A 27,709-nucleotide genomic window follows, 5' to 3' on the forward strand; every position below is an offset into this window, starting at 1 on the left:
TCGTGCAGTAATGTAACTACAAGAGTTGCAGTGGCCGCAGCTGTGACTGGGCCACTCGGTCCAGGGGCCCTACAACAACCGTTTCCCACCAGGCCATTCTTAGCATGGCACAAAAGATTAGGACCCTTGTGTGCCAACGGCCATAGGTATCATAAAAGCTGTACATTTTTAATTTCATTTATGCCAAGCACACCCGATCAAATCCAGCATGTCCTGGGAAGAAGGGGAGTGTTGAATGGTAACGCCTGGAATCACAGCCTCGGCAGACTGTTTTCTACCTGTCCTTGCTTGCTTGGGAAAAGGAAGAAAATCTCTTTTTGCTTCTTCCCTTATGTGGTTCCAGCCAGTTTAGCACAAAGGAACCTGGCAGCTATGGCCACATAAAGAAAAAAGAATGAAACATGATTAGGCATTGTATTGGGGGAGTTTGTGTAATAAATAAGTAGGCTCAGTAATAAATGTCTGTACCAGATGGGAGAAGAAAGAGGAAAGTCACTGACTAATAAGAGGAGACCTCAGCCATGAGTCCCCGGAATGATTGCCTTTGTGGACCAGAACTACATTCACTTGTATGGGCTAATATTTATTTTTATGGAACCACTTAGGAAGGAAAGGAATTTTAAAGTTTACTATGAGGACCCAGAACTTTGTAGTTATGCCCTGCATTAATGTACCACTGCAGATCTATGTAACGGCACAGTCCCTTCAATATTGAAATATTCAATAATATTTGTGAAGAATGAGACATATATAGTATGACTAATTTTTATTTCATAGCACAAAGTAAGGAAGGGACAACTTGAGCAATGTCTTGGCTGGTCTGGTCTCCGAGGACGTAGAGCATTTTCTACCACTGTTTGCCAAATCAATCTGAAAACTGAAAAATGAGTCACGATAGATGGTTTCTAACAGTGCAAAAGCAAGTGAGAGATGAGGAAGAAACAACGGGGGATGTTTAGGAAAGTCATGGTTAATTGCCTTCTGTTGAATCCATCTATAAAAAGCAGAAGCATGTGAGTGCCATAGTGGAGAGCATTCCAAGCACAACAGCTTAGAGGCCATTCATTCTCTATGTATAGCGCTTGTGTCCTACAGCGCTAAGCCCTACATTGACCTGTCTGGGCTTGTAGATGAATAAAGCTGAATTAAGCTTCAATATGGGGAAAGTCACAAAAGTAACACTTTATATAAAAAATTATATGTAAGAAACTAGGTAAAACATTAACTTTTATAATGCTTAACCCCTAATTGACAGAGTGAATTTTGTACTTTGTGACCAAGCCAATTTTTACAATTCTAACCAGTCACTTTATGAGGTTAATCCTCTGGAATGCTTCAGCGGATCCCACTGATTCGGAGACTTTTTTCGTGACATATTGTACTTCATGTTTGTGGTAAAATTTCTTCGATATGACTTATTTATGAAAAAACGGAAATTTGGCAAAAATTTTGCAATTTTCAAACTTTCAATTTCAGAGAGTGGTGTCACACAACATAGTTAATAAATAACATTTCCCACATGTCTACTTTACAGCAGCACAATGTTGGAAACATAATTTTTTGTTGTTAGAAAGTTACAAAGGTTAAAAGTTGACCAGCGATTTCTCATTTTTCCAACAAAAGACATTTTTTTAGGGACCACCTCACATTTTAAGGGAGTTTGGGGGCTCAATATAGCAGAAAATACTCAAAAGTAACACCATTCTAAAAAACTGCTCCCCTCAAGGTGCACAAAACCACATTCAAAAAGTTTATTAACCCTTTAGGTGCTTCACGAGAATTAAAGCAATGTCGAAGGAAAAAATGAACATTTTGCTTTTTCACAAAAAATTACTTTGAAGCCAAACTTTTTTTATTTTCACAATGGTATCAGGAGAAAATTGGCCACACAATTCTTTGTGCAATTTATCCTGAGTACACCGATACCCCATATATAGGGGAAAGCCATTGTTTTGGCACATGGCAGGGCTCAGAAGGGAGGGAGCACCGTTTGACTTTTTTGACGCAAAATTGGCTGGAATCAATGGTGAGCGCCATGTCATGTTTGGAGACCCTCTGATGTACCTAAACTGTGGAAACCCCCCAATTCTAACTTAAAAACCTAACACAGCTCTAACCCCAACACACCTCTAATCTCAACTATAACCCTAACCCCAACACCACCCTATGCCCAACACATCCTTAACTCCAACCCTAGCCCAACCTTAGCCCAACCCTAACTCAACCCCAACACTATCACTATCCCAACCCTAACCCCCACCCTAGCCCCAATCCTAACACAACCCTAGCACCAACCCTAACCCTAGCTCTAACCCCAACCCTAACCCTAGCTCTAATCTCAACCCTAACTGAGAAATAAATATACTTTTTTACTTTATTATTTTTACTTTATTAATTATTTTTATTTAAGGGGGTGATATAGGGAGGTTTGATTTACTATTTTCTATTTTGATCACTATGATAGACCCTATCACAGTGATCAAAACGAACCAATAGGAGAAATCTCCCATTGTTTCCGGGTGCTGGCAGGCAGATCTCGGCCGGCGCACTGCGCATGCGCCCGCCATCATCTTCCTGGCAGAAGATGCTGAGTGCAGGGGGACATCACCAGGGGATGCAAGAGGTACCGGGGGCTTGGGGGATCCCATTTCTCACTCCTGTGATGTGCTAGATCATAGAGGAGAGAGAAATAAATAGTTAATCTGACTTTTTTTTTTGCGGTCGCCGTTATTTGGAATAACGGCGATCGCAACACTGGTGACTGTATAAAACCGACCCAAATCATGTTCTCAAGAGAATTTCCGACGCAGGGGGGAGTTCTAACCTTATTTATCAGCGCCATTAATAAGAAGCACTGAGGAATAAGTACTCTTACCTGCTGCCATTAAAAGGTGTATCAGTGGTCGTTAAGGGGTTAAAACACAACTAAACATTTTACCTACCAAATCTTCCATGTTTCTATATAGTTAAATAACCGGGCCAAATTCTACATTTCTGACCAATGTCACTTTATGAGGTAAGAACTCTGGAACGCTTCAATGTATCCCACTGATTTTTATTGCGGCATATTGTACTTCATGGTATTGGTAAAATTTCTTCAATATGACTTGCGTTTATTTGCAAAAATAAAAAAAAACGGAAATTTTGATATTTTCAAACTTTTAAGTTTCATGCCCTTAAATCAGAGTTCGGTAACACAAAATAGTTAAACAACATTTCCCATTTGTCTACTTTACATGAGCCCAATTTTTGAAACAATGTTTTTTTACTAGGAAGTTATAAGAGTTAAAAGTTGACCAGTGATTTCTAATTTTTCAACAAAATTTACAAAACAATTTTTTTTTTAGGGACCACATTACATTTCAAGTGATTTTGAGGGGTCTATATGACAGAAAACATCCAACAGTGACACCATTCTAAAAATTGCATCCCTTGAAGTGCTCAAAACCACATTCATTAAGTTTATTAACCCTTCAGAAGCTTCTCAGGAATTTTTAGAATGTGGAAGGAAAAAATTAACATTTAACTTTTTTCACAAAAATTTTACTTTAGACCCCAAATTTTTATTTCCACAAGGGTAACAGGAGAAATAGCACAACAATTTTTGAGGTCCATTTTCTGGTGAGCATGTCAATACCCCATATATTGGGGTAAACCACTGTTTGGGAGCACGGCAGGGCTCAGAAGGGAAAGAGCACCATTTGACTTTGAATACAAAATTTGCTGGAATAATTAGCGTCATGTCGCGTTTGGATTGGAGAGCCCCTGATGTGCCTGAACAGTGGTGCTCTGCCTAAACAGCAAAAACACCCCCACAAGTGACCTGATTTTGGAAACTAGACCCTTTAAGGAATGTATTCAAATGTGTGGTGAGCACCTTGATCACCCAGGTGCTTTACATAAATTTATAACGTTGAGCAGTGAAAATTAAAAAAAAAAAAAAAAAAAAAAATCACATTTTTCACACAAAAATTTTATTTTAGCCCAAAAATGTTTATTTTTTCCAAGGGCAACAGTAGAAAATGGAATCTGGGGGAGCAGCATTTGCTAGATTTCTTTTGGTGGAAAGCAGGAGACATAACGCTTTTCCAGAGCCTTGGTGCTACCCGTAATGTGGAAGCCCCTATATTTCTGTTAACAGATGACGGACCTGAGTGGGGACTAGGTTTTTTTCTGAATTGATTTGAAGCTTTTGTTATGAACATTTTATATAACGTTTGGGGATCACATTTATTTTTTATTTTTACGGCGATCCTTGTGCGGTTTTAGTGATTACATGACTAGATATTGGGTCGGTGCGATTACAGCAATAGCAGATTTATACAGTTTTTTCTGTTTGGCTACTGTTACACACTAAAACACGCTTTTTTTGTTAAAACTACTTTTTGCATTGCCATATTTTGAAAGCTATCAGTTTCCATATTTCGGCCAACAGTCATGTTATGGCTTGTTGTTTGCCGGACGAGTTGACATTTTTATTGGTACCATTTTAGGGCACATGACATTTTTTAATCGCTTTCTATTCCAATTTTTGGAGGCAGAATGAACACACACCAGCAATTCAGGAAGTGTTTTGGGGGATTTTTCTTTATGCCGTTCCACGTGTGTTAAAATTGGTATGGCAGCTTTATTCTTCGGGTCAGTACGATTACAGCGATACCTCATTTATATAGTTTATGGTTTTGTGCTTTTACACAAAAAAAAACTATTTTACAGAAAAAATAATTATTTTTGCATCGCTTTATTCTGAGAGCTATAATTTTTTTATTTTTCTGCTGATGGAGCTGTATGACGGCTTGTTTTTTTCCGGGACAAGATTACGTTTTCAGCTGTACCATTTTTATTTACATCCATCTTTTTGATTGCATGTTATTGCTTCTTGTTCAGTGGTATGATAAAGCATTGTTTTTTAGCTTTTTTTTTTTTTAGTGTTCACTGAAGGGGTTAACTAGTCTGACAGTTTTAGAGAGCGGGTTGTTACGGACACGGCTATACCAAATAGGTGTACTTTTATTGTTTTGTTTTTTATTTACATAAATAAATGTAATTATTGGAAAAAAAGTCTTAAATGATTTAAAAAAATATATTTTTACACTATATATATATATATATATATATATATATATATATAATTTTTTTTTTTTTACTTTTTTGTCCCAGAATGGAACATTACTGTATTACATCAGATCTCTGATCTGACACTCTAAAAGGCAGGGAAGGAGGCATGCGCACCTGCATTCAGCAGGCACTCACAAGACACCTTCCCTGCAGGACCCCGCGGCCATCTTGGAGTCGAGGGTCTCCATTGAGATCATCAGGACAACACGATTGCATCGCATTGTCCTGATGGAAACGCGCAGGGAACAGATTCCCTGCGCGATGCTCCTCTATGCCGCTGTCACTGCTGATAGCGGAATCAGAGAGGTTAAATGCCCGCAATCGGTGCCAACACCGATCGTGGGCGTTGCTGCGAGGTATCAGCTCTCATACACAGCTGACACCCGCATGCGATCTCCGAGGCATTCAGTGTGAGGCCGCACGACCGCAGAACCGTACATATGCTGCTGTTTGCAGGAACGCAGTTAACGCAGAGCAGTATATGTACGGCACATGTCAAAAAGAGGTTAAAAAGTAACCGTCATGTTAATTTTTATTTCGTAAATCAACAGTGCACATGAAAATAAGCAATTTTGTAATATATGTTATCAGACAGATTTGCTTCTTTCTCTGCCAAAATTTCAAGTCATTATCAAAATTCTCAATTCTGAAGTAATGTGTGAAGACAGACTTCCCCATTATAGAGATAGATGGACACTGGCACTGATAAGATTCTCTCTGGATGGGAGGAGATAGAGGCAGAGCTCCTTCTGTCTACCTAGAAATAATAATAATTTTATTTCTATAGCACCAACATATTCCGCAGCACTTTACATTTTAGATGGGACTTGTACAGACAATAGACATTACAGAGGAATGAGGGCCCTGCTCGCAAGTTTACAATCTATGAGGAAATAGGGGAACAACTGCTTTCATTATCCTGACCAGCCATAATGTAAGAAATCGGGTGTTCATGTAATGCTGCATGAACTGGTTACCAACCAGTATGTGTAAAAGTACAGACACAGAGGGCTATTAAATGCATAAAGCGTGTGAGAACAGATGATACAAGGGTCCTGGTTATGAAGAAAATTTTGAATGGGCAATACAGGAATAGTAAAATAAATGTGTTGAGGCTATGGTAGGCCAGTCTTAAGAAATGTGCTTTTAGGGTACGCTTAAAATTGTGGATATTGGGGATTAATCGTATTATCTTGGGAAGTGCATTCCAAAAAAGTGGCGCAGCACGCAAGTAGTCTTGGAGACGGGAGTGGGAGGTTCTGATTATTGAGGATGTTAACCTTAAGTTATTAGCAGAATCGAGGGCACGGGTAGGGTGGTAGACTGAGCCAAGGGAGGAGATAAAGGGTGGTGCTGAATCGTGGAGCGCTTTGTGGGTGAGAGTTATAAGTTTATATTGAACTATGGAGTGGATGGGTAGCCAGTGTAATGACTGGCACAAGGCAGATGCATTGGTGTAACAGTTGGTAAGGAATATGATCCTGGCTGCAGCATTCAAGACAAATTGAAGAGGGGAGAGTTTGGTAAGAGGGAGACCGATTAGTAGAGAGTTACAATAAACCCGACGAGAATGAATAAGAGCAACAGTAAGAGTTTTTGTAGAGTCAAAAGTAAGAGACAGTTGAATTTTAGAAATGTTTTTGAGGTGTAAATAACAAGAGCGAGCCAGAGATCAAATGTGGGGGGTTAATGAAAGCTCTGAAATCAAGTATGACCCCAAGACAGCGGCCATGTTGCTGGGGAGTAATGGTAGAACCACACACGAAGATGGCAATGTCGGACATAGGTAGGTTAATGGAGGGATGAATCACAAGGAGTTCAGTTTTTGACAGGACAATATGTTGGAGACAGCGGTAAGAAAATCACTGGTGTTTTGTAATAATGAAGGTGTGATGTCAGGAGTAGAGGTGTATAATTGGGTGTCCTCAGCATAGAGATAATCTTTATTTTTTATATAGCGCTAACATATTCCGCAGCGCTTTACATTTTTTCACACATTATCATCGCTGTCCCCGATGGGGCTCACAATCTAAATTCCCTATCAGTATGTCTTTGGAATGTGGGAGGAAACCGGAGTACCCGGAGGAAACCCACGCAAACACGGAGAGAACATACAAACTCTTTGCAGATGTTGTCCTTGGATTCGAACCAGGACTCCAGCGTTGCAAGGCTGCAGTGCTAACCACTGCGCCACCGTGCCGCCCCAAATTACTGATTATCCAATAGGGGCAGTATTCAAAGAGAAGAGGAGGGGGCAGAGGACTGATCCTTGAGGAACCCCAACAGTAAGGAGAAGATGAGAGGAGGAGGAACCAGAAAAAAATACAGTGAAGGAGCGGTCAGAGAGGTAGGAGGAGAACCAGGAGAGGACGATGTCCTTGAGGCCGATGGAGCGGAGCATAGTAAGAAGGAACTTGTGATCCACAGTGTTGAATCTCATCAGTAGCCGCTGTCATCTATCTAAGTAATGATAAAGTCTGTCTTCACTGAATACAGATTTTACATAAGAATTGAGAATTTTAACAATGAATAATCAATTTTGGCAGAGAAAGGAGCAGATTCATATGATAAGATATATTACAAAATTGCTTATTTTCATGTGTACTAAGGATATAAGAAATAAAAAAACCTTAGCATTTAAATAGTGTCATACCCTAATGCCATGATACGGGCTCCTGCACACACAGACCTGTGTGTAACATGTGCCTATATCTCATGTTCACAACGGTAAATCTAAACACTCCAAAATCCATTAGTACTTGGGTGTTAGAAATTAAGTGGAATTTTGCATTGACTATACAAGGGCAGGGAAAGCTCCAGCTAATTATAGGTCACGAATATTTGCTCTCTGCGAGGAGAAAATCAGTTCTGTGGTCTTTGCCATCATGTCCGATAGTGAAGCAGCTGCTGAAAGAATTTGACTCATCCCACGAAATTCCAGGAGGATTTTAATGATATGTGCAGAACACACCAGCCATGTGCTCCTTCTTCTCTGCCCGATCTTCAGTGACTTATCAGATCGTTTACTCCCGACGAGATACAGAATTTTTTCTAAGTACACCTTTATCAGACGAATGGAGGTCGGACACAGCCATGTTCCCACTGCGCACAGTTGTACATTTGTCACATGTCCTATGAAATGCTTCTTGTATATGCCTAGTGTATCCATAGGGCACAAAAGGTTAGAAATACGCCAAAATCCTGTCCTTTAGGTACCACCTGACTGACACAGATTGGCACAGCTTTTTTCAAACTATACACACAAAAAAAAAAAGCATTCCACCAAAAAATCTATACCGAGTGGTATGTTGTTTTTGGAAATGGAACCAATACGCAAATCATCGCATAAGTCAGGTTAAATGTCTATCAAAAGATTTTTCTGATCTATACAGAAAAAAAAACAAAATGTGAATAGAGCCTTATTTCTAGTCTTATTACTTGGGAAATGGAGCACGTAGATTGATTATGATTTTTCAGGGCGGGATCATTAACATTACATTTCTAGCACACAAACCATCAGCTCTTACATGACTGTAAATGTTCATTTTCCACTGGGAATGAAAACCAACTTTTGAATGGAGGAAAGATTTCATAGTGAGTCACCGTATTTCATTTTTCTGTTATGTCCACAGAAACATACATTTTAATGTCTTGGGCCAAAGATTTATATCAAACCGTAATGACCTGATTAAAATGTCAAGGTTTATAATGTTCTGTACAATGAGGCCTTGGTTAAAGAAACAAGAGCTAGGGAGATGGAGATGAAATAATGGTCTGGCTCGTAGCATCATTAAAGGCTGTCACCAGAAAGGAGTAGTAACAACTTGGAATAATTCTAAAAATTAACTTTTATTGGGTAACGATTTAAAAAACTAAACCCACAGAAAAAACGAACAAAATATTTTTAAAATAAAGTGCACGTGTGCAAAAAGTGCGGTACCATAGAATAATAAAAGGTAGCGGATTACCACTAATGTACCCAAGAAAGAGTAAAGGACACAAAAAGACTTCAATCAAAGAGGCTTAGCCCCATCTCAAGACTCAACAGAACATATATGTGAGTTATTTGGGATCCATACTTATCAACACATGTACTGAAAAGAGGCTTCATCATTAAGCCCATCACATTTCATGTAAAAATATAAGTCTGGTATATAATTCAACAGAAACCAGGAAGGTTAGGCAGATTCATCAGGGGAGTGGGGCATCAAACCTATGCCCAGAGTGAGCACAGGATTTGTGCCCCACTCCCCTGATGAATTTGAGAAAACACGTGGGGAGAAGAGTTTTGTCTGGGTGAGACCAAGATGGGATCCAGTTGATTGCAATATCCCCTGGTCTATGGACAGAGAATGAGTCAGAAAGCTGGAATGAGTGAGATTGTTCCTAACTTCCTTGCGCTTTATTGAACTGACTATCTGCCTAACCTTCATGGTTTTTGTTGACTTGTATAAGAGGATATAAATCAGGTCCCCAAAAAACTGTTTCATCCCACGATTTATTTAGTAGCTTTGATACCCCTAGAGTGTATACAATTATGAATGATGAGACAGGGATTTGGAATTAAGGATTACAAATCCTGTCCTTGATAATTATTTATGTACACTCGTGTATATAAGGGAGCAACGTGGACCCCTGTGGTAGGGCATACCTACAGCCATATACTGTATTTGAAAAGTACAGCTCTCTAGGCTAAATTATGGACACATGGTTATAGGCCATTATACAGTGGTCGAATAAAACCTCTTTTCAGTACATGTGTTGATAAGTATGGATCCCAAATAACTCACATATATGTTCTGTTGAGTCTTGAGATGGGACTAAGCATCTTTGATTGAAGTCTTTTTGTGTCCTTTACTCTTTCTTGGGTACATTAGTGGTAATCCGCTACTCGGAAATCGGTATCTACAGGCTCACAGTGTTATAAAAAAAATAAGCAAATACTAATCTTTAAAATCCTGTGCTGTTCCAGCACAGTCACTGGTGATCCCCACTGCTTCTTGTCATCACTACTTAAGGCGACTTACCCATCACATGATGTCACTACAACGGCTAATCAGTATCTCATGCAGTAATGTCCCAGACTATACATTACGATGCACCCAGCGATGGTTGGCATGGTCATGTGATGCTGCATTGTACGGGAAGTCATCACAAAACAATGACAAGAAAGGATAAGTGGACCATAGGTATCAGCTGCAATACACTAAAGGTACCGTTACACTAAGCGACGCTGCAGCGATATAGACAACGAGCCGATCGTTGCAGCGTCGCTGTTTAGGTCGCTAGGAGACGTCAAACACGGCAACAGCAGAACGATGCAGGAGCGATCCAGTGACGTACTTATAGTTCTTGCTGGTTGTTAGCTCCATGATAAAACATTGCTGGCATCGTTGCTTTTGCTGTCAAACATGACGAATCACGCCGACCTGACGACCAAATAAAGTTCTGGACTTCTAGCTACGACCAGCGATGTCACAGCGGGATCCTTATCGCTGCGGCGTGTCAAACACAACGAGATCGCTATCCAGGACGCTGCAACGTCACGGATCGCTGTCGTTCTCGTTCTAAAGTTGCTCAGTGTGAAGGTACCTTTAGAGGGTATGCTCACACAGAATGAATACACAGAGGATTTCCTGTAGAGTACCACCAAGGAATAGTCCCATTCCAAGAGGCCGATTTTGGCTTTTCTATTCTGAACATATGGCAATTCTGTGGTCCAGGACAAAGCAGAATGTACAAAGTGCTCCTTAGTGTTCCAGATTTAAGATATTGGTGACCTGTCCATTACAACTATGGCAAAATCAGTAGGAGCCCTAAACCCCTGCAATCCCACTGATCAACTATCGACAGCTCTGGCAGCTACCATACAGAGATCGGAGATGAATGGTACAGCTCCATTCACTGGGCAGTGGCCATTCCCGGGTACTGAAGATCATCTCCTTTTTACTTCAATAGTAGTGTTAGGTTTGCCGAAAACAAACCTACGTCTAGAACATAAATATAATTAAAACAGAAGGTAAACCCCTTACCTTTGGTGGTTTTCTACAGAGAACATGAATTCCAGAAAACAAAGAAGATTGGGTGGATCATCAGAAACATGAAAGAGAAAAAAGAAAAAAAAATGCAAAATCAGCAAGAAGTCTAAATAATAGTCAGGATGCAGAAAACTGTTAGCCTTAGGAGCCATTTGCATTACTCCAAAATCCAACATGAACTTGCCAAAGGCTAGGCAACAGAACAGCAACTGAAGACAAATAGCTCGCGTTCATGTGATACATTAATACATAGAATATTCCATTTTGCTGCATAGCAAATAATCAAAAGAAAAACAACTGATTTATGTTGTGATCATACTCCTCAACCAAATTGTATCGAGTCACCACAATGACATTATGTGTCGGCAGACATCAGTAAAATCCCATAACAATATGGAGTCTGATGAAATATGAATTCAGAAGAAAAAAATAAGTTGGCAGATAATCATTAACGAGTGTTATGAATGAGATTTTCAGGATTATCTTGAATGTAAACAGGCTGCTGATCAGCCAATGGAACGGGTGCGACTATCGGTACAAGTTTCCCGAGCGGAGGTTGCATTGTGCTGTTCACCGGTTCATATAAATAGACCCTTAGCGTTTAGTTTCACATCCCTATAGCCGATCTTTCCCTTAATCCATATGAATAAAGCTCGGCCATTTCCAGGAGGCGTGAAGGGCTGCTCTGGCCATGTTTAGCACAGACGTTGCTGCTGGGACCAGTAGTCCACAACTGTTCCGAGATTCTTCGCGAACCTCCCCTTTCTCAAGCACCAAGCAAGGAAGAAAAGGTTGTTTGTATTGGCTATCTACTGGCTAACCCTGCTCCGTCATAGACAAATGTCATCCACATCTGGTCAATTAACTAATCACTATGTACGGCTCTATTCACACTTTGCTTTTTCCGACTAACAGGAATGTTTTTTGTTTCATATAATCCCCCTTCAAACCCGATGTATTGCAAATGAAGCACTTTATCATTCAGTCTCTTTAACGTCATTTATCCTTCACGTAGTATCTATAATATAACGCTGGGAGCGTCACTCTGTCCGAAGCCTCTATAGACTGCGCAAGCGCCGGCGCAGTCTGGGCCTCACAGAGCGACGCTCCCGGGAGATCGCGGTGTGCGTTCACACTGAACACACACCGCGATCTCCACCGCAGAAGCAGGGACCGCCAGGAGGGTGAGTATCGGCCTATATTCACCTGTCCCCGTTCCATCGCTGAGCGGCGCCATCTTCCCGGTCTTCGGTCTGTGGCCTTCAGTTCAGAGGGCGCGATGACGCGCTTAATGCGCACCGGCGCCGCCCTCTGACTGAACAGTCACAGCCAGGAGACCGGGAAGATGGCGGCGCTCAGCGATGGAACTCCGGACAGGTGAGTATAGTAAGTGCTGGGGGGGCCTGAGCTGGCGGCGATACCGGCACCTGACCCCCACAGCGCGCCGGTGTCCCCGCCTGCTCAGGCCCCCCAGCACTCGGCGCCGAGCGGGTCAGAGGCAGTATGGGGACGCAGGATGGAGCAGCACATAAGGATGGGGACGCAGGATGGAGCAGCACATAAGGATGGGGACGCAGGATGGAGCAGCACATAAGGATGGGGACGCAGGATGGAGCAGCACATAAGGATGGGGACGCAGGATGGAGCAGCACATAAGGATGGGGACGCAGGATGGAGCAGCACATAAGGATGGGGACGCAGGATGCAGCAGCACATAAGGATGGGGACGCAGGATGGAGCAGCACATAAGGATGGGGACGCAGGATGGAGCAGCACATAAGGATGGGGACGCAGGATGCAGCAGCACATAAGGATGGGGACGCAGGATGGAGCAGCACATAACAGTATGGGGACGCAGGATGGAGCAGGACATAAGGATGGGGACGCAGGATGGAGCAGCACATAAGGATGGGGACGCAGGATGGAGCAGCACATAAGGATGGGGACGCAGGATGGAGCAGCACATAAGGATGGGGACGCAGGATGGAGCAGCACATAAGGATAGGGACGCAGGATGGAGCAGCACATAACAGTATGGGGACGCAGGATGGAGCAGCACATAAGGATGGGGACGCAGGATGGAGCATGAACATAAGGATGGGGACGCAGGATGCAGCAGCACATAAGGATGGGGACGCAGGATGGAGCAGCACATAAGGATGGGGACGCAGGATGGAGCAGCACATAAGGATGGGGACGCAGGATGCAGCAGCACATAAGGATGGGGACGCAGGATGGAGCAGCACATAAGGATGGGGACGCAGGATGGAGCAGCACATAAGGATGGGGACGCAGGATGGAGCAGCACATAACAGTATGGGGACGCAGGATGCAGCAGCACATAAGGATGGGGACGCAGGATGGAGCAGCACATAACAGTATGGGGACGCAGGATGGAGCAGGACATAAGGATGGGGACGCAGGATGGAGCAGCACATAAGGATGGGGACGCAGGATGCAGCAGCACATAAGGATGGGGACGCAGGATGGAGCAGCACATAACAGTATGGGGACGCAGGATGGAGCAGGACATAAGGATGGGGACGCAGGATGGAGCAGCACATAAGGATGGGGACGCAGGATGGAGCAGCACATAAGGATGGGGACGCAGGATGGAGCAGCACATAAGGATGGGGACGCAGGATGGAGCAGCACATAAGGATGGGGACGCAGGATGGAGCAGCACATAAGGATGGGGACGCAGGATGGAGCAGCACATAACAGTATGGGGACGCAGGATGGAGCATGAACATAAGGATGGGGACGCAGGATGCAGCATGAACATAAGGATGAGGACGCAGGATGCAGCAGCACATAAGGATGGGGACGCAGGATGCAGCATGAACATAAGGATGGGGACGCAGGATGGGAGCAGCACATAAGGATGGGGACGCAGGATGCAGCAGCACATAAGGATGGGGACGCAGGATGCAGCATGAACATAAGGATGGGGACGCAGGATGCAGCATGAACATAAGGATGGGGACGCAGGATGCAGCAGCACATAAGGATGGGGACGCAGGATGGAGCAGCACATAAGGATGGGGACGCAGGATGCAGCAGCACATAAGGATGGGGACGCAGGATGCAGCAGCACATAAGGATGGGGACGCAGGATGCAGCAGCACATAAGGATGGGGACGCAGGATGCAGCATGAACATAAGGATGGGGACGCAGGATGCAGCAGCACATAAGGATGGGGACGCAGGATGGAGCAGCACATAAGGATGGGGACGCAGGATGGAGCAGCACATAAGGATGGGGACGCAGGATGGAGCAGCACATAACAGTATGGGGACGCAGGATGGAGCATGAACATAAGGATGGGGACGCAGGATGCAGCATGAACATAAGGATGAGGACGCAGGATGCAGCAGCACATAAGGATGGGGACGCAGGATGCAGCATGAACATAAGGATGGGGACGCAGGATGGGAGCAGCACATAAGGATGGGGACGCAGGATGCAGCAGCACATAAGGATGGGGACGCAGGATGCAGCAGCACATAAGGATGGGGACGCAGGATGGAGCAGCACATAAGGATGGGGACGCAGGATGCAGCAGCACATAAGGATGGGGACGCAGGATGGAGCAGCACATAAGGATGGGGACGCAGGATGGGAGCAGCACATAAGGATGGGGACGCAGGATGGAGCAGCACATAAGGATGGGGACGCAGGATGCAGCAGCACATAAGGATGGGGACGCAGGATGCAGCAGCACATAAGGATGGGGACGCAGGATGGAGCAGCGCATGACAGGATGGGGACGCATGATGGAGCAGCGCATGACAGGATGGGGACGCAGGATGGAGCAGCACATGACAGGATGGGGACGCAGGATGGGAGCAGCGCATCACAGGATGGGAGCAGCGCATCACAGGATGGGAGCAGCGCATCACAGGATGGGAGCAGCGCATCACAGGATGGGAGCAGCGCATCACAGGATGGGGACGCAGGATGGGAGCAGCGCATGACAGGATGGGGACGCAGGATGGAGCAGCACATGACAGGATGGGGACGCAGGATGGAGCAGCACATGACAGGATGGGGACGCAGGATGGAGCAGCACATGACAGGATGGGGACGCAGGATGGAGCAGCGCATGACAGGATGGGGACGCAGGATGGAGCAGCACATACCAGGATGGAGACAATATACCAATATAAATGCTCGCCACCCGGGCGTAGAACGGGTTCAATAGCTAGTTTGGATATAACATGAGTAGACAAAATAGGGTTCAGCTTGAGAACGACTGGGACCCCTTAAGCAGTCAGCTTAATATGGTTAGATATAAAATATCTGCAAGTTAACAAATAAAAAAATTTTATAGCTATTTTTGTCTGGCCATTATTGATAAGCAGCTCTCTACCAGCACTATCAATGTGGGAATGGGGGCAACTATGGTGGCATTAGTGCGATACTTTTAGAGATCATCGGTCAGCAGGTTTTTGCTACCCCATCTGAGAGCAACATAATGTACCCCAATTACAGAGCTGTATCAGTTACTGGGCTGCTTGATGCAGTTTTGATAAAATTGCGATCAGTTCTTTGAATATCCCAAGCACACCACTGATTTACAGAAAGCTGCCAATCAGTAGTGGGGGCAGGATTATACATGAATATGGAGGACTACAATGGAAAAGGCTTACTAGTCCTCTAATGATAATCTCGGTTTTATCAGCAAGAGATTTGTATCAAAACTACGGTAAGCAGCCCAGTAAGTGACACATCGCTGGACTCCGTCTCTACATTCTGTTGCTGGTGATATATTCCCTTTAAGAAACAGACAGTATTTATGGGTGGAGTTTATGTAGATAAACATCTTTCAGTGAAATTTATACCCAATGTAGGAAATTAGCCAATTATTAATTTTACTCTACTAGAACCGAAAAAAATCACCTCTCCCCTTTTCAACACCCACCGGATTTGGTGAGACTGTTCTTATTTATTAATTTTGTCTCTCAATTGCACCACTTGTTTATGCATTGATAACGGTGGTGTTATTGTCATAAATATTTTCTATATTTGCAAGCCAGGATTTTAGTGTCGTGGGGATGGAGTTCCATCCTTGGTGTACAAGGATTAATACCATTGACACAGTACCCTGGTCTAATTCGATTTTCTCTCTCTTGCCACTGCAGTGGGACTCTAATTTTTATTTAAGTACGTTCTTTTTTTCTCTGTTTTAATGCAATATTGACCAACAATAACAGAAATTCAACCACTTTTATATCGCCTATGGTGGCACATGTCTTGTTTATATTTTTAATTATTATATTAACCCCTTCATGACCCAGCCTATTTTGACCTTAATGACCTGGCCGTTTTTTGCAATTCTGACCAGTGTCCCTTTATGAGGTAATAACTCAGGAACGCTTCAACGGATCCTAGCGGTTCCGAGATTATTTTTTCGTGACATATTGGGCTTCATGTTAGTGGTAAATTTAGGTCAATAAATTCTGCGTTTATTTGTGATAAAAATGGAAATTTGGCGAAAATTTTGAAAATTTTGCAATTTTCACATTTTGAATTTTTATTCTGTTAAACCAGAGAGTTATGTGACACAAAATAGTTAATAAATACCATTTCCCACACGTCTACTTTACATCAGCACAATTTTGGAAACAAAATTTTTTGCTAGGAAGTTATAAGGGTTAAAATTTGACCAGCGATTTGTCATTTTTACAACGAAATTTACAAAACCATTTTTTTAGGGACCACCTCACATTTGAAGTCAGTTTGAGGCGTCTATATGGCTGAAAATACCCAAAAGTGACACCATTCTAAAAAAATGCACCCCTCAAGGTGCTCAAAACCACATTCAAGAAGTTTATTAACCCTTCAGGTGCTTCACAGCAGCAGAAGCAACATGGAAGGAAAAAATGAACATTTAACTTTTTAGTCACAAAAATGATCTTTTAGCAACAATTTTTTTATTTTCCCAATGGTAAATGGAGAAACTGAACCACGAAAGTTGTTGTCCAATTTGTCCTGAGTACGCTGATACCTCATATGTGGGGGTAAACCACTGTTTGGGCGCACGACAGGGCTTGGAAGGGAAGGAGCGCCATTTGACTTTTTGAATGAAAAATTGGCTGCACTCTTTAGCGGACACCATGTCACGTTTGGAGAGCCTCCGTGTGCCTAAAAATTGGAGCTCCCCCACAAGTGACCCCATTTTGGAAACTAGATGCCCCAAGGAACTTATCTAGATGCATAGTGAGAACTTTGAACCCCCAGGTGCTTCACAAATTGATCCGTAAAAATGAAAGTACTTTTTTTGTCACAAAAAAAATTATTTTAGCCTCAATTTTTTCATTTTCACATGGGCAACAGGATAAAATGGATCCTAAAATTTGTTGGGCAATTTCTCCCGAGTACGCCGATACCTCATATTTGACTTTTTGAATGGAAAATTAGCTCCAATTGTTAGCGGACACCATGTCGCGTTTGGAGAGCCCCTGTGTGCCTAAACATTGGAGCTCCCCCACAAGTGACCCCATTTTGGAAACTAGACCCCCCAAGAAACTTATCTAGATGCATATTGAGCACTTTAAACCCCCAGGTGCTTCACAGAAGTTTATAACGCAGAGCCATGAAAATAAAAAATAATTTTTCTTTCCTCAAAAATGATTTTTTAGCCTGGAATTTCCTATTTTGCCAAGGGTAATAGGATAAATTGGACCCCAAATGTTGTTGTCCAGTTAGTCCTGAGTACGCTGATACCCCCATATGTGGGGGTAAGCCACTGATTGGGCGCACGGCAGGGCTCGGAAGGGAAGGCACGCCATTTGGCTTTTTAAATGGAAAATTAGCTCCAATCATTAGCGGACACCATGTCACGTTTGGAGAGCCCCTGTGTGCCTAAACATTGGAGATCCCCCACAAATGACCCCATTTTGGAAACTAGACCCCCAAAGGAACTAATATAGATGTGTGGTGAGCACTTTGAACCCCCAAGTGCTTCACAGAAGTTTATAATGCAGAGCCGTGAAAATAATAAATACGTTTTCTTTCCTCAAAAATAATTATTTAGCCCAGAATTTTTTATTTTCCCAAGGGTTTCAGGAGAAATTGGACCCCAAAAGTTGTTGTCCAGTTTCTCCTAAGTACGCTGATACCCCATGTGTGGGGGTAAACCACTATTTGGGCACACGTGGGGGCTCAGAAGGGAAGTAGTGACTTTTTAAATGCAGACTTTGATGGAATGGTCTGCGGGCGTCACGTTGCGTTTGCAGAGCCCCTGGTGTGCCTAAACAGTAGAAACCCCCCACAAGTGACCCCATTTTAGAAACTAGACCCCCCAAGGAACTTATCTAGATATGTGGTGAGCACTTTGAACCCCCAAGTGCTTAACAGACGTTTACAACGCAGAGCCGTGAAAATAAAAAATCATTTTTCTTTCCTCAAAAATGATGTTTTAGCAAGCAATTTTTTATTTTCACAAGGGTAACAGGAGAAATTGGACCCCAATAATTGTTGCGCAGTTTGTCCTGAGTATGCTGGTACCCCATATGTGGGGGTAAACCACTGTTTGGGCGCACGTCGGGGCTCGGAAGTGAGGGAGCACCATTTGACTTTTTGAATACAAGATTGGCTGGAATCAATGGTGGCGCCATGTTGCGTTTGGAGACCCCTGATGTGCCTAAACAGTGGTAACCCCTCAATTCTAACTCCAACACTAACCCCAACACACCCCTAACCACAAGCCTAACCTCAACACACCCCTAACCCTAACCACAACCCTAATTCCAACCCTAACCCTAAGGCTATGTGCCCACGTTGCGGATTCGTGTGAGATTTTTCAGCACCATTTTTGAAAAATCCGTGGGTAAAAGGCACTGCGTTTTACCAGCGGATTTACCGCGGATTTCCAGTGTTTTTTGTGCGGATTTCACGTGCAGATTCCTATTGAGGAACAGGTGTAAAATGCTGCGGAATCCGCACAAAGAATTGACATGCTGCGGAAAATACAACACAGCGTTTCCGCGCGGTATTTTCCACACCATGGGCACAGCGGATTAGGTTTTCCATAGCTTTACTTGGTACTGTAAACCTGATGGAACACTGCTGCGAATCCGCAGCGGCCAATCCGCTGTGGATCCGCAGCCAAATCCACACCGTGTGCACATAGCCTAATTCTAAAGGTATGTGCACACACTGCGGAAAACGCTGCGAATCCGCAGCAGTTTCCCATGAGTTTACAGTTCAATGTAAACCTATGGGAAACAAAAATCGCTGTACACATGCTGCAGAAAAACTGCACGGAAACGCAGCGGTTTACATTCCGCAGCATGTCACTTCTTTCTGCGGATTCCGCAGCGGTTTTACAACTGCTCCAATAGAAAATCGCAGTTGTAAAACTGCAGTGAAATGTGCAGAAAAACCGCGGTAAATCCGCCATAAATCCGCAGCGGTTTAGCACTGCGGATTTATGAAATCCGCAGCGGAAAAATCCGCAGAGGACCAGAATATGTGTGCACATATCGAAACCCTAACCCTATTCTAACCTTAGTGGAAAAAAAAAATCTTTATTTTTTTATTGTCCCTACCTATGGGGGTGACAAAGGGGGGGGGGGGTCATTTACTATTTTTTTTATTTTGATCACTGAGATATAACCTATCTCAGTGATCAAAATGCACTTTGGAACAAATCTGCCGGCCGGCAGATTCGGCGGGCGCACTGCGCATGCGCCCGCCATTTTGGAAGATGGCAGCGCCCAGGGAGAAGACGCACGGACCCCGGGAGGATCGGTAAGTATGATGGAGTAGGGGGTAGCGCGGGGGGGGGATCGGAGCATGGGGGGTGGATCGGAGCGCAGGGGGGTGGATCGGAGCGCGGGGGTGGATCAGAGCGCGGGGGTTGGATCAGAGCACGGGGGGTGATTGGAGCACGAGGGGGGGCGGACAAGAGACTGGGGGGAGCGGAGCACAGGACGGAGGGGAGCCGGAGCAGTGTACTGGACAGATCGGTGGCTTGGGGGGGGCGATCGGTGGGGTGGGGGCACATCAGTGTTTCCAGCCATGGCCGATGATATTGCAGCATCGGCCATGGCTGGATTGTAATATTTCACCAGTTTTAATAGGTGAAATATTACAAATCGCTCTGATTGGCAGTTTCACTTTCAACAGCCAATCAGAGCGATCGTAGCCACGGGGGGGTGAAGCCACCCCCCTGGGCTAAACTACCACTCCCCCTGTCCCTGCAGATCGGGTGAAATGGGAGTTAACCTTTTCACCCGATCTGCAGGGACGCGATCTTTCCATGACGCCACATAGGCGTCATAGGTCGGATTGGCACCGACTTTCATGACGCCTACGTGGCGTCAAAGGTCGGGAAGGGGTTAAAAGTTATATTTTAATTCTCACTTATGCTGTATTTTGGTAAATAATTTTGGTGAGATCTGTACATAATTTGTATTGTTGGTATTTTCCATCACATCTTTAATCACCACCCCATTAGCCCTTAGAAAAATTAAAAACTTAGCTCTAAAACAACATTTTAGAGGTAAAATGTAATTTATTATATTTTCACCGCCCAATGGTATCAAATTGTGTTTCGGCACATGTGGTGTCAACATGCTCACTGCACCCCTAGATTAATTAACTGGTGGGTGCAGTTTGGAAAATGAGACCATCTATGGGGATTTCTGCCGTTCTCGCATCCCAGGGGCTCTGACAAAGTGACATGGCACCTTCAAACCATTCCAGCAAAATCTGAACTCCAATATGGCGCTTCTTGCATTCTAAGTTTTGCATTCCGCCTCAAAAGTACCGTAGTTTTCGTCCACATATAGGAGGTATCGGTGTACTCAGGGGAAATTGCACAACAAGTTTTGTGGTTCATTTTCTCCTGCTATCTTTATGAAAGTGACGAAAAATAGGGCTAAAACAACGTTTTTTGCGGGAATTTTTTTTCTCATTTTCACAGATCAATGTTGTAAAATTCTGTATCAAATGGCGCTCCTTCCCACCGAGCCCTGCCGTGTGCCCAAACAGTACTTTACACTCATATATGGGGTATTGGCGTACTGAGGAAAAATTTCACAACAATTCTTGCGGTCCATTTTCTCCTGTTAAACTTGTGAAAATGAAAAAAATTGTGGCTAAAAGAACATTTGAAGAAAAAAATTGCTTTTTTTGTTTTCACAGCTTAATGTTATAAATTTCTGTGAAGCACCTGGGAAATCAAGATGCTCACCACAAATCTAGATAAATTCCTTGAGGGGTCTAGTTTGTGGAGGGCTTCCACTGTTTAGGCACATCAGAGGCTCTCCAAACGTGACATGGCACCCGCAGAGCATTCTATCAAAGTCTGCATTCCAAAACGTCACTCCTTCCTTTCTGAGCCTCGACGTGCGTTGCATCGGCGTGCTCAGGAGAAATTGCACAACAATTTTTGGGGTCCATTTTCTCCTGTTAACCTTGTGAAAATGAAAAAAATGAGGCTAAAATAACATTTTTGAGGAAAAAAAATGTTCTTTTTTTTATTTTCACAGCTTAACATTATAAACTTCTGAGAAGCACCTGGGAGTTCAAGGTGCTCATCACACATCTTTATACATTCCATAAGGAGTCTATTTTCCAAAATGGCGTCACTTGTGGGGGTCCATTGTTTAGGCACATTAAGGGCTCTCCAAGCCGACATTGCATTCGCTAATAATTCCAGATAATTTTGCATTCTACAAGTCACACGGTGCGCTTTCCTTTCCGAGCCTTGCCATGCACCCAAACAGAAGTTTTCCCACACATATGGGGTATCGGTGTACTCAGGAGAAATTGCACAGCACATTTTGGAGTCCATTTTCTCTTGTTACCCTTGTGAAAATAAAAAAAAATGGATCTAAAGTATAAGTTTTGTGAAAAAAATGTTAAAATGTTCATTCTTTTCCTTCCACATTGCAAACGTTCCTGTGAAGTACCTGAAGGGTTGATAAACTTCTTCAATGTGATTTTGTGTACCTTGAAGGTGCAGTTTTTAGAATGGTGTCAATTTGGGGTATTTTGGTATTTTCTGTCATATAGGCTCCTCAATCTCACTTCAAATGTGATGTGGTCCCCCCCAAAAAAATGGTTCTGTAAATTTTGTTGGAAAAATTAGAAAATTGCTGGTCAACTGTAAACCCTTCTGGTTTCCGAATTTATTTTTAGGTTTTAAAAATTGTGCTGATGTAGAGCAGACAAGTAAGAAATGTTACTTATTAACTATTTTGGGCGAAATATCACTTTGGTTTAAGGGCATAAAAATTAAACGTTTGAAAATTGCAAAGTTGATAAAATTTTCACCAAATTTCTGTTTTTTTTTTTTTTTTTCACAAATAAATACAAGTCTTATCGAACAAATTGTACCACTACCATGAAGTACAAAGAGAAAACATTTTCAAAATCACTGGGATAAGGTGAAGTGTTCCAGAGTTATTAACACAAAGTGACACTGGTCAGAATTGTAAAATTTGGCCTCCTCATGAAGGTGAAAACAGGCTTGGGAGGTGAGGGGTTGACATTCAGAAAAATCACTTCCTAAATCTGAAAAAGAGCAACAGTAAAGGTCATCATAGCCCACCTTATCTATGTAATGTCCCTCTATACTTTTTTCTAATGATACATGGTATGTATTTACGGATAAAAAGCCACATTGTGCAGATATTGATTTTCTCTTTCCGCTAGCATATTTAATTCTCCTAGAAAAAGAAAAACAAGTGTGGCTGCCAAGAGGGACACAGCCATTGATCGGCATTTCAAGTGCATTAAAGAGGCCTGTAGCTTGTGATCTTAATTTCATAAAGCATTTGGGGTGTGGTAGCCATGACATGTAGAAATCAGGCAGGCATGTAATGTTCTGCTTTGCCTTTCAAATAAGCTAGTTTTTGCCAGACAATGATTTTCTTAAAGTTTACATTAGGCTTACAGTCTTTATGTCTGCTGAAGTAAAAGAAAAGGCTGTATGAAAGCAAGAGAAAAAGTGATAAATGGAAGCAGCTATAAATAGTCGGGGAGAAAATGCTGAGGTGGTGCTCCTCCAAAGTGATACATATCAGCTTCTCGTTTATTCAATGAGAAAAAAAAAATGGTGTGCGCACTTTGCGGAAAATCCGCTGCGGAAACGCTGCGGTTTAAAAGAAGTAGCATGTCACTTCTTTTTTGTGAATCTGCAGCGTTTTTGTACCCATTCCATTATAGAAAACTGCAGGGGTAAAAAAAAAAAAGCACAAAAAAACGGAGCAAAAAAACGCACAAAAAACGCTGCGGAACCGCACAAAAAACGCAACAAATCCGCAGCTGCATTTTCTGCCAGGAGAGGCAGAATCCGCACCAGAAATTCAGTGTTTGGTCAGTATGTCGGCTTTTACCATCAGGGTTTGGTCAGTGTGTCAGCTTTTACCATCAGTATTTGGTCAATGTGTCAGCTTTTACCATCAGTATTTGGTCAGTGTGTCAGCTTTTACCATCAGTATTTGGTCAGTGTGTCGGCTTTTACCATCAGTGCTTGGTCAGTGTGTCAGCTTTTACCATCAGTATTTGGTCAGTGTGTCAGCTTTTACCATCAGTGTTTGGTCAGTGTGTCAGCTTTTACCATCAGTGTTTGGTCAGTGTGTCAGCTTTTACTATCAGTATTTGGTCAGTGTGTCAGCTTTTACCATCAGTATTTGGTCAGTGTGTCAGCTTTTACCATCAGTGTTTGGTCAGTGTGTCAGCTTTTACCATCAGTGTTTGGTCAGTGTGTTAGCTTTTACCATCAGTATTTGGTCAGTGTGTCAGCTTTTACCATCAGTGTTTGTTCAGTGTGTTAGCTTTTACCATCAGTGTTTGGTCAGTGTGTCGGCTTTTACCATCAGTGTGTCGGCTTTTACCATCAGTGTGTCGGCTTTTACCATCAGTGTTTGGTCATTATGTCGGCTTTTACCATCAGTGTTTGGTCAGTGTGTCAGCTTTTACCATCAGTGTTTGGTCAGTGTGTCAGCTTTTACCATCAGTGTTTGGTTAGTGTGTTAGCTTTTACCATCAGTGTTTGGTCAGTGTGTCAGCTTTTACCATCAGTGTTTGGTCAGTGTGTCAGCTTTTACTATCAGTATTTGGTCAGTGTGTCAGCTTTTACCATCAGTATTTGGTCAGTGTGTCAGCTTTTACCATCAGTGTTTGGTCAGTGTGTCAGCTTTTACCATCAGTGTTTGGTCAGTGTGTTAGCTTTTACCATCAGTATTTGGTCAGTGTGTCAGCTTTTACCATCAGTGTTTGTTCAGTGTGTTAGCTTTTACCATCAGTGTTTGGTCAGTGTGTCGGCTTTTACCATCAGTGTGTCGGCTTTTACCATCAGTGTGTCGGCTTTTACCATCAGTGTTTGGTCATTATGTCGGCTTTTACCATCAGTGTTTGGTCAGTGTGTCAGCTTTTACCATCAGTGTTTGGTCAGTGTGTCAGCTTTTACCATCAGTGTTTGGTTAGTGTGTTAGCTTTTACCATCAGTGTTTGGTCAGTGTGTCAGCTTTTACGATCAGTGTTTGGTCATTATGTCGGCTTTACCATCAGTGTTTGGTCTTTATGTCGGCTTTACCATCAGTGTTTGTTCAGTGTATTAGCTTTTACCATCAGTGTTTGGTCAGTGTGTCGGCTTTTACCATCAGTGTGTCGGCTTTTACCATCAGTGTTTGGTCAGTATGTCAGCTTTTACCATCAGTGTTTGGTCATTATGTCGGCTTTTACCATCAGTGTTTGGTCAGTGTGTCAGCTTTTACCATCAGTGTTTGGTCAGTGTGTCAGCTTTTACTATCAGTATTTGGTCAGTGTGTCAGCTTTTACCATCAGTATTTGGTCAGTGTGTCAGCTTTTACCATCAGTGTTTGGTCAGTGTGTCAGCTTTTACCATTCGGCTGCGTGCAGGAGCTGGGCAGCATCGTAACACTGTTGAACTGCAGATTAATCACATATCTGCAGGCTAATAGCGTTATTTTTGGTGACCGGTTCCCTTTAAATTCAGTGGTCCCGTCATCAGATATACCTTAAAGGGATCCAGTCACCAGGTTTGTCCAGTATGAGATAAGAGCACCACCTTTCATCCCTGATAAACAGCATTCTATAATGTTGTATATATGCCCCCATTCCAGCCTGCAAAAAAGAAAAACACCTTTTATTATGCTCACCAATGGGGCGGTCAGGTCCCATGAGTGTCGCTGCTCTTGGTCCAGTGCCTCAGTTCTTCTTTCGATGACGTCCTCCTTCTGTGCTTCATGTGGACATCACGCTCCTGTGCAGGCGAACTTCTCCGCCTTAACCAGGGCAGAATAAAGTCCTGCAGTGCACATGCTTCGGGGTGCTTTGACCTATCCGGGCACATGAGCCCTGCAGTACTTTGCTTTGCTCTCGACAGGGCAGAGAAGTGCGCCTGCGCAGGAGTGCGATGCCGGGGAGATTGTGTGGATAAACTAGGACGCATCATCCACACGAACCAGAGCAGGAGGAGAGCATCAAAATAAAAAGGGAGAAACCAGACCAAAACCATCGAACTGGCCACCCCTTAGGAGAGTATAATAAAAGGTGTTTTTCTTATGTCACGGACTGCATTGGGGGCATATACTCAGCATATTAGAAAGCGGTGTATCAGGGCTGAAAGGTACTGGTCTCATCTCATATGGGACTATCAGAGTGACAGGTTCTCTTTAAACTGTTTTTTCAGGGCTATAAACAGAAACCCCAACATAGACTTCTGAGCAAAATTTCCATCAGTCTATATTCTATCTATGTTGATGGCTTTCAATGTGAAGAAGATTATACGACAAGGATTTATACCCTTACAGATTCGCACTGCATGTCTCCTCTACTTTCAAAAACCTTTGGCCGTGATTGAAATATTCTGAGTAAGAAAACGAAGCATTTGCTGCAACAGTCTGATTTCCAAACATGATGGGCGACTGCCAGATCCCCTCCGATATTGCATAAGGTCAGTCAATTCCAGTGTTTGCATTTGTAGTTAGAACATGGAAAAACTGATCTTGAGAGGCAATAAACAACGGAGAAGTGGATTTTTCAAGAAGTGACTATGTAGTAAATTTGCAGAGTTGAATACTCTATGGGTTGTGAGAGTGAGGAACGTTTTACTCAAAGTCTTAACAATTTAAGCCTTATCACATGCCAGGAGCTTTATTCCTTACCTATTAGCCCACTGAAATGAACAAGTAGGTAAAAGCAGAAGATAAAACTCAAGAGAAACTTCCTTCCTCATTCTATATATAGACACTTGAGTTCTCCCATTGTAATTACATATTAGAAATTCCTTCAGACTCCCAAATGATTAATTACTGCAATGGCTGTGTTTGCTCGGCATAGCTCAAAGCAGACCTAGAGACATCACTGGGAGGACATTACTCAATGTAGAGCAACACTTCAGATGGCATATACTCAGGGGCAGACATATTGCTGTGGCAGCTGCACTGGGGCCCGGAGGTGGAGGGTTGCCTGCCAGCACCAGCGACTATTTCAACTGGATGTACATCCTTGGACGTATATTCAAATGAAATGTATTGCCGTGCAGGGGACCCGTCAGCTCCCTTCGTTGCAATAAATGCAGCCGGCCACTCAGAGGCCAACATCTGACGTCTGTGTGCCCGTGACTGGGAGAACATGGCAGTGACGTCATGAGCCATGGCGGGGACGCCAAAGTAAGTTGTGTCAAGTAGAGAAGAGGACGTTGCGCAGCGTAGGAAGGAAGGTATGTAGGCATAATAGTTTATTTTTTTTGCCTGTGGTGGAGAAGAACATAACAGGGCACATGATCTCAGGAAGGTGAACAAGACAAGTACATTACCTCATGAAAGGGCCAAGATGGGGCACGTTACCCCCGGAAGAGGAACCGGATGGGACCCATTACCCAAGGAAGGGGAACCGGAAGGGACACCTTACCCCAATATGGGGCCCGTTTCCCCAAGAAGGGAACAGGATGGAGCACATTACCCCAGGAAGAGGAACAGGATGGGGCCCGTTACCCCAGGAAGGGGAAGAGGATGGCGCACGATTCCCTTGGCAAAACAGGATGGGACACGTTTCCCTTGGCAGAACAGGATGGGGCACATTACCCCAGGCAGGGGAATAGGATGGGACATGTTACCCCAGGCAGAGGAACAGGATGGGGCATGTTACCCCTGGAAAGGGCACATTACTCCAGGAAGGGGAACAGGATGGGGCACATTACTCCAGGAAGGGGCACATTAACCCAGGATGGGGCACATTACCCTAGGAAGGTACCCAGGATGGGTCACATTCTACCATGAAGGCACACATTACGCCAAGAAGGAGACCAGGATGGCGCACTTTATACCAAAAAGGGGCTCATTATCTAGGGAAGGGGACCAGGGTGGGGCTCATTATCAAAGTAAAGGGGAACAGAGTGGGGCAATTACACTAGGAAAGGGACCACATCTACATTAACAGCATTGAACAGAAGAAAGGTCATTGTGAAGAGACGAGTAACAGAGTCAGCTTCACAGTGCTAAATAAGTACAGGCGCACACTGAATCCATGGCATAGCCAAACGATTCAGTGCACCTTCGAATCTCTG

The 27,709-nt window shown here is 43.5% G+C and overlaps 1 protein-coding gene across 1 annotated transcript in view; it reads right to left on the reverse strand.

Moving 5' to 3' along the window:
* The window catches only part of KIF13A (kinesin family member 13A), a 227,097-nt gene that overhangs the window by 139,535 nt on the left and 59,853 nt on the right, over window positions 1–27,709 (reverse strand). The window contains exon 3 of the mRNA XM_069730840.1: window positions 11,151–11,163. Coding sequence (XP_069586941.1) covers window positions 11,151–11,163 — 13 coding nt within the window. The remainder of the gene's footprint in view (window positions 1–11,150; window positions 11,164–27,709) is intronic.

Source organism: Ranitomeya imitator, chromosome 6, assembly GCF_032444005.1.
Source record: "Ranitomeya imitator isolate aRanImi1 chromosome 6, aRanImi1.pri, whole genome shotgun sequence".
NCBI lineage: Eukaryota > Metazoa > Chordata > Amphibia > Anura > Dendrobatidae > Ranitomeya > Ranitomeya imitator.